Raw genomic sequence first — 8,268 nt, 5'->3', positions numbered from 1 at the left:
ATAATAGTAGGTATAGAAATACAATTACAAACGCTAGATAACTTCTATGGAAATAGAAAATGACTAGAAATCGACTCCAAAATTTTTTTGGAGGTTTTGACCCACATTAACCTTGATTTTTTGTAAGAATTTTTCCACTTGCTGAATGACCCTTATTTCTTCACCCCCCAACCTGAAAATGCTTTTTAAATATGTTAAGCTATATCTTGCCATCATTTTATTTTATCAACTTAAAAAAATTTTCCACCAAAATAAGTTTAAAAAACAAAGTAAAGAACTGCATTATACCAAAATGAGCTGAAATAAAATTGAATAGTCTATCAAGCGTAAAACAACAATAAATGGTCGAATCAAACTGAAAAGTAGAAGAAACTAAAATAAGTAGGGATTAGATTTAATACGGGAAATGATTGAATAGTCTATCAAGCGTAAAACTATCAAAAACTGCCATCAATAAATAAATGAAATAGAGGTATGAAAATATTACCTTTTGGTCAATTAATTTAGTTTTTTTTTTCAATCAAATGAGCCCCCTGAACCTTTCAAATATGTTGATCAATAAAACTATCTCAAAATTTTGTTACCTTACCCTTTTAAGTCTAACTTTACTTGGTGACTACAACACCAAACTCTAATGGAAGCCGGTGGTGGCATTGATTTGACTTTGCCAAATACACTGGTGCCGCCAGATTACTCTGGTGATGTTAGAGCCTTTTAATAGGTACGAAAAAAAAATTTACGAAGGGTTGTAGTTTATATATATATATATATATATATATATATATATATATATATATATATATATATATATATATATATATATATATATATATATATATATATATATATATATATATATATATATATATATATATATATATATATATATATATATATATATATATATATATTTAATCTTTTTTATATATAATCTTTTAACCTTGTTAAAATGACAAGGTTGTAGTGGGTTTGGAGACTTACATCAAAGTTTTAAATTTTTACTACGTCTTCTGAGACATTTTATATAACTATTCTATTCTTGATACTTATATATAGATTCTCTTAAACATAGTATACTGGTATCAGCAACAAAGGTTCATCGTAAGTGAATTTTTGTGAAGTGAGAAAAAAAATACTCCTCAGAACAGAAAACTTTTTTTGAACTTCAAAATAACGTACACTTTTATAAATTTAAACTTAGCTTGAAATTAATTAGTTGGAAAAACTATATGTAATTTAAACAAAAATATACATATTAAATTTTTCAGGTGTCAATTTAGTAGGTATCAAAAGTCTTACTAAAAATGTAAAAATGTTTGCTTCTACCCGAATCCCATCGGTTTTTACATTTCAAGTTCGACACTTGATCCTTGAATTGAAAGATTAAAGTGATAAATAGTTGCTGTCAAAAAGACAATAGACAATAAAAGCTATTAAATACTTACATATTTCATTGTAGACTTTTAGTTTATAAGTGTTTACTGCAGACACTAAAACCTTACTGAAACATCCTAGAAAATATCTGCTCTAAATGTAAGTTAAACATCCTAAAATTACATCACTAAATTCCAGCCTAAAATTACATCACTAAACCACACTACAGTTTTGGTTTTCGACAAAAAAAAACAATCAATTGATAAATTTATAAGCTCGGAACCATAATAAATCACTACACAACAAGAAAAGTAATGTCAGTGACTTAGCGGAAATTTACGGTACTTAATAATTGAAAAGTCACGGTATTCCAATATCATAAGATTAATGTCTAAGCATCTTCAGGGTTAGTGTGTTTTTGATTTGGGTAACAAAAAAAAAGTCAAGCAAAAAGAAAAAGAGAACGTTGAACTTTACAAAAAAGTAATTCAATAGAATGACTGCAACTTGAAACTTAACCAGTGAGTAAAGTGAGTGAGTGAGAAAATAAACAGTAAAACAACAAATACATTAACCCCAAATAGAGAGCACAGCTTGTAAAGTAAGGTATATGAATAGTTGAATATAAAATAAATTTAAAAGTCTTGTAATAATAATGTATTTTCGACATAGCACCTTTAAACTAGTTGTTGTTTGCTTAGACCACACTGCCGTTCTCAGAATAATAAATAAAATTTCAAATTGGGATGAATCCATTTATTTAGACAAGTGAAAAACATACCCAAAAGTTCAGATATTTCGGTCTTATATACAGTAACCGTCTTCAGTAGAAATACTAAAACAACACCTAATTTAAAGGTGTTATGTCGAAAATATGTCGTATATATGGGGAAATGAGACCAACCCAGTAAACATCTATAAACTCAACATTGGTTTGCAATTAGAAGACACGGAAGGCGTTGCCACTTTCATTGGAAATTTCTTTTACATTTGGGCAAGATTAAAGAAGAAATTTTACATCAAGAACTTTGAATGAACTTTGTCAATGAACTCTCTCGGAAAATAATCTAGTGAATAATCCGCAAGTTCATTATTTTGTGAATGACCCGAAAAGTTATTTATTTTGTTGGATATAAATATACTAGTTTCAATTTTATTATTTTAGTATTTCTACTGAAGACAGTCACTGTATACGTGACCGAAATATCTGGACTTTTGTACCTTTTTTTTTCACCATCTAAATAAATGGATTTATCTCCATTTGAAAGTTTATTTGTTCGTAATAATAATGATAATAGCAGGTATAGAAATCATGGTTGCAGCGACAGCTGCAACCTAGTAAAGAGCGAACCACAGCCCATAGTAATCAAAAGTTGAAAAATGTGTTTTCAAAAAAACCGTCTAGTGAGTAAAAATTGTCATCTGACACTGAATCAGGAATGGTAACTATTACTTACTTACTTACTTACTTACTTAACTCCCATCCGGCCGGATTGGCCGACTCGGGGCTTCTCCTCTGACAGAACTATGGCAAAGCTTCTTATACGATTCCCTGTTCGCTGCAGTCCGAAGGAGTACAGACAGGGGATGGCTGGGAAAGTTTTCCCTCCAGCGCTTGGGAGGTCGTCCTTTTGGGCGGGAGACATCAATCCTTCCTTCAAACGCAATTTTTGGAAGTTGGGCTGGGGACATCCGCTGAACGTGGCCTAACCATCGAAGCTGTTGAAGCTGGATGGTCTGCATGAGGGTCCGGGAATAGTTGAGCGAAGACAATAGCCGTTCGTTTGATATTCGGTCAAGGTAGGTGATGCCAGCAAGCTTCCTCAGGGATTTTGCTTCAAAGGCCGCCATCTCGCGTTTGTCTTCTACTTTCAGGGGCCCTGTCTCTGCTCCGTACGTTGCTTCAGGAACCACAACAGCTCGAAAAAGGCGTGTTTTTAGTTTCAGCGACAGATGTTTGTTTTTCCAGATCGATCGCAATGACTTGAAACATGCTGAGGCAAGGGCGAGGCGTCGTTTAATGTCTTTTGAGGAGTCGTTTGTGGACGTCAGCTCACTTACTAGGTAAACGAAATGGTCAACCCACTCGATCTCTTCCCCCTAGATCATAATTTTGCTGGGTTGAAGGCCTGTATCTATATGCCGCGTTACTTTCATGGCTTTTGTCTTGTTAGCATTGATTTCCATCCCAAAGGAACTAGCTGCATGATCAATATCGTTAGCGCTTGATTGCAGTTCCTCTAGTCGTTCGTTTAGGCGATTAATGTCATCGGCGTATGCAAGCAAGTCAAAGAGGTGTCCACTCATGAGTGCTCCCGTATTATTGGGCACCAGTGCCAGTACAGGATTCAGGAATAGGCAGAACAGAGTGGGGAAGAGTAGGCATCCTTGCAGCACTCCTGAAGAGGTTGAGAATTCTTCAGTAAAGCCTTCGCTGGTCTGCACCATGCTTCTCGACTTCTCGTACATGCTCTTGATAATGTCAATAATGTCAGTGGGAATACCGTAGTGTGCCAGGATGTGCCATAGGCCATCTCGCCAAATTAGATCGAAAGCTTGTTTGAAATCGATAAACAGCTGGTATAGCTCTTTCCCGAATTCCAGGTATCTTTCCATAATCTGTCTGATCACAAAAATTTGGTCTATGGTGGATCGGTTTTGACGGAAGCCAGCTTGATATTCAGGGATTACGTGTCTTGTCAGGTTTCTGATCCGATCAAGGAGAATTTTCGTAAGGATTTTAGCTGGTTGGCAAGTAAGCGATATGGGTCTGTAGTTGTCGCAGTTACTTTTAGATCCTTTCTTGTGCAAGGGCACTATGACAGATTTCGACCAAGACTCAGGGAAGTATTTTATTTCCCATACAGCTGTTACTATTTTGTGGTACACATCAACGACGATATCAGATTCCACTTTTATCAGTTCTGACTGTATACCGTCTATTCCGGGTGCCTTATTTGACTTGAGGGATTTGAGTGCGGCTTCTACTTCTGACCTTAAGGGTGGTGGGGGTGGTTTCTCATCTCTGTGTGCTGGGAACTTTCGAAGCACTTCAGGATCTGGGTTTACTGTGAGATTAAGCTTTTCCTGTAAGTATTCTTTCCAGCGATCTCGGATTCCGGCACAAGTAGTGATTTTGTGTCCATTTTTATCTAAGAGATCGAGGCACTTCACTTCCTTGCGGTTTGTCAGCTCTCTAGCACGTTTGAACATGAGATGTGAGTTACCCCTACGGGAGTCCTCCTCACACTGCCGAAATTTTTCAATAATCATGTCTTTTAGTGCTTGGCGGGTTTTCTTCTCAATTTGACGTTTAAGGTTTTTGAATCTATCCTTGCTTTCTCGATCTTGCTTGTTTTGGAGAGTTCGTTTCTCGGTACACATATCAATAATCTCCTCGGTAATCCATGGCTTGTCTTCTGCAGATTTACGGCCGAGGACGAGCTCAGCTGTCTCGCATACGGCCAGGCTGCTTTGCGAAACAAGTAGATCAATGTCGGCTGGACTCAGCAGATCAGGTGTTTCTTGCAAGGTCTTTGACAGTCGTTTGTTGAGCTGCATTCTCTACTCTTGTCTCGTCTTAAGGTCTTTAAGGGCTTCTATCCGGAATCTTGGAACTTTTTGTTTCGGCTTGACAATGGCCTTTAATCTTAGGCAAAGCGATGACATGAGGAGATTGTGATCACTATCAAAGTCCCCACCTCCTAGCGTCACTGTGTCTGTGAATGAAGATTTCCATCGGCTGGATACCAGTATGTAATCTATCATGTTGGCAGTCCTTCCATCGGGGGACCACCACGTGACTTTTCTCTTTCGAACATTGTGTTTGTGATAAAAAGCTCGTTATCTCCGCAGAATTCAGTGAGTCGTTCTCCTCTGCCGTTGATCTGTCCGATCCCGAACTTGCCCATGACATCTTCGTTTCCGCTATTGTCACTCCCCACGGTGGCATTGAAGTCCCCGAGGACTAACACGATGTTTTTCTTTGGAATGGTGTCGACAAGGCTCTGGAGCTGAGAGTAGAAATCTTCCGACTCTTCGTCCGATCTTGATGAATCCGGAGCATAGACCTGCACCACGGAGAGGTTTTTGAACTTGCTTTTGAGTCGGATCATCATTAATCTCTCCGAGACAGACACCACTGATAGAAGAGATTTCCTTGCTGCTTTTGTCAGCAAAAAGCCGACTCCTTGTCTGTGTGTTCCGTCTTGTCTTCCAGAAAGCAGAAGGGTTGTGTCTCCTATCTGTTCTTCGCTGATACCTGGTAGATGAGTCTCTGAGAGGCCGATGATGTCCCAATTGTAGCGGTTTGCTTCACGGAGGAGCATGTCTTTCTTTCCTGGTTTCGAAAGTGTCCGAAGATTTAACGTGCCGATTCTGGTGGTGATTTTTGTAGATAAAACCGTTCTAGCGTCCGTTTGTGACGGACTTGTCAAACGTTGCTTTGATTCGTTTCCAACACTGTTGGCTGTCAATACATCGTTTGCCCCGAATGCGGTAGCTTGTCCGTCGGTTTCCCCGGACGCGGTAGCTTGTCCGTCGGTTTCCCCGGACGCGGTAGCCCTATTTCTTGTCCTCAGTGATTGCCTAGTCATAATTCATAAAGAGGAAAAGTTTCTTGGCTAGCTTTTGAAGCAACGGCAAGCCAATCCTCTCTGCTTCTAGCCGGGACCGTTGACACCCTCGAGTGTGTCTTCCGCTCTTTGTAGTTGTCCTCGCTGGGAGGATCATCCCACTTGGCATCACGGCGTCACCAAGCAATTTATCCCATTACTGGGGGTGAGTTTAACGTCTTCGGGACATATCCAAGCGCCGGTGGGCCCAGCAAGATCGCTATCAGAGGGGCTCACCTCCTCCTCTGTCCGTATTTATATCCCCCAGACAAGGGTGCACCGGCTATTTAAGACCCCCAGAGACTGGGTCCCCCCTTGGTCCGCGCCCTCTAATTTAATATTCGAGGGTATCCTCCATATCTGAAGGATGTTCCCCTATCCACCACCTGGGGACGCGCCTGAGTCCCCAGGTGGTGGATTATTGTTTCTGTTAATCTTAGAAGTAAAAGTTTATTGTGAAAATAAATTTATGGTGATTTCGAAAGAATTTCGAAAGAGCCTGAAACCCCTTGAAAATGGCGTCCAATCGAAATAAAAAGTGCACCATTAGAATCCGCATGGTTCAAAACCTTTCATAGGATAATTACAGTCCTCCAACTTGAACACCAAGCAAAATTACTTTTTTGCATGGGTAGCACTGATCTGTCTCCCTTTTTTCGTTTTTTCTTTTTTTTTTCTAGCAGGGCTAGGGGGTGGCCAGAGCATTATAGAGAAGGGTGTGATAGCTTATTCGAAAGGCAATTAAATTTGTAAGTGCCCTTTTTAAGTGACCAAAAAGATTGGAGGGCAAATAGCCCCCCCCCCTCTACAGGCCCCCTCCCCCCAAAGTAGTCCTATAAAAATTTTGAGATAGCCATTTTGTTTAACATAGTTCAAAGGTCCAATATATATGGTTTTGACGATGATATGGCCCTCCTTAGTCCCTGGGGAGGGGATGTATCTGGTATCGGGCGTATTGATATCGGGTGTATCGATATCGCGCGTATCGGTATCGCATGTATCGTATCGGGAATATAGGTATTGGTATCCAATATTTTTTTTTCAGTCGTTTTCTAGGCTCATTTTTGAAAGCATGTCCCGGCAACGTATCATGGTTGCAGTAGTAGCTACAATCTATCAAAGAGCAAATAACAGCCCTTATCAGCTATAAGTTAAAAAATACGAATTGAAAAAAACTACAAGGTGAAAAAAATTTCCATCGAATGTCTATCCAAAAACATCGATTGGTGTATTAATTTACCTTAAAAGTAAAAGCCCTTCGTAAAAGGTTATTTACATTGATTTCGAAAAAAAGCCCCAGCTCCATCGAAAACGGTTTCAGATGAAAATGAAAAGTGTACCGAAGGAATCAGAATGGTCAAAACCTTTTAAAGGGAAGTTACAGTCCCCCTCCATGAACAATAAGGAAAATCGCTTTTTGCATCGGTAGCACTGCTCTGTCTCCCGTTTTTTTTTCTTTTTTTCAACAGGTCTAGCGGGCTACCAGAACATCATAGAGAGATTCTTAATCGCTCATTCAAAAGCAATTTTTCATATTTACGTGCTTTTTATAAATTTTGCCATCTGCAACTGCCATATGGCACTAAAATGGCATTTTTTGTACTATTTCTCAAAGGGTGGCACAAGCAGGCTACCAGTACATCGTTGACATATCGTTTATAGCTCACATTAAAGATATTGCACATATCTACGTCGTTCATATAAATTCCACCATCATCAATTTCAAATGGCACTAAAAACAGACATTTGGTGTCGTGTCTCAAGTGGAAAAGCTGCACTTTAAAAAAAAATTTGACTTCCAACAAAATGTTTTGCTCGAATTCAAACAAGTCAAAAAAAATATTCAATTTTTCTGTTGGAATTGTGAATTGCTTATTGAATTGAAACAAGTCACAAAAAATCAATTTTTTGTTGGAATTGTGACTTGCTTATTGAATTCCAACAAATTATTGAAATTATTAAAGTTTATGTACTTTTCAGTAGAAAAAAAATGTAATTTTCACCGTAAATAGGTTATATCAATCAACACGGTTTGAACTTCAACAGTAGTTTGAAGTTTCTTGAATATCATTTCAATTTTGACTATAAGACCATTGAAAGTAATATGTTCAGTATAAATTTAATTCAAATATTTGAATTATAGCAGAAAAAGGGGAATGCTAATTGAATTTCGAGTATAAAAAGATAATTATAAAAATAAAGAAATAAATTTTTACTTTGAAATTAGTTGAGCTTTCTTGTCTGCAAAATGAACACGCAGAAATTTATGAACAAAAATTAT

The 8,268-nt window shown here is 38.0% G+C and overlaps 2 protein-coding genes across 2 annotated transcripts; both read right to left on the bottom strand.

Moving 5' to 3' along the window:
• Positions 1-2,847: 2,847 nt before the first annotated feature.
• Positions 2,848-3,225, bottom strand: LOC148947415 (uncharacterized). Its single transcript, XM_089095877.1, has one exon. It carries the CDS (start codon positions 3,223-3,225, stop codon positions 2,848-2,850), a length of 378 nt encoding a protein of 125 aa, XP_088952003.1.
• A 1,913-nt stretch (positions 3,226-5,138) lies between these two features.
• LOC148947414 (protein CFDP2-like) lies at positions 5,139-5,702 on the bottom strand. Its single transcript, XM_089095876.1, has one exon. It carries the CDS (start codon positions 5,700-5,702, stop codon positions 5,139-5,141), a length of 564 nt encoding a protein of 187 aa, XP_088952002.1.
• Between the last annotated feature and the right edge of the window lie 2,566 nt (positions 5,703-8,268).

This window comes from Artemia sp. Qi Xiang Cuo, chromosome 10, assembly GCF_049724085.1.
Source record: "Artemia sp. Qi Xiang Cuo chromosome 10, ASM4972408v1, whole genome shotgun sequence".
Lineage (NCBI taxonomy): Eukaryota > Metazoa > Arthropoda > Branchiopoda > Anostraca > Artemiidae > Artemia > Artemia sp. Qi Xiang Cuo.
The sequence above is the reverse complement of the archived record's forward strand: the minus strand, read 5'-3'. Positions and strand labels throughout refer to the sequence as shown.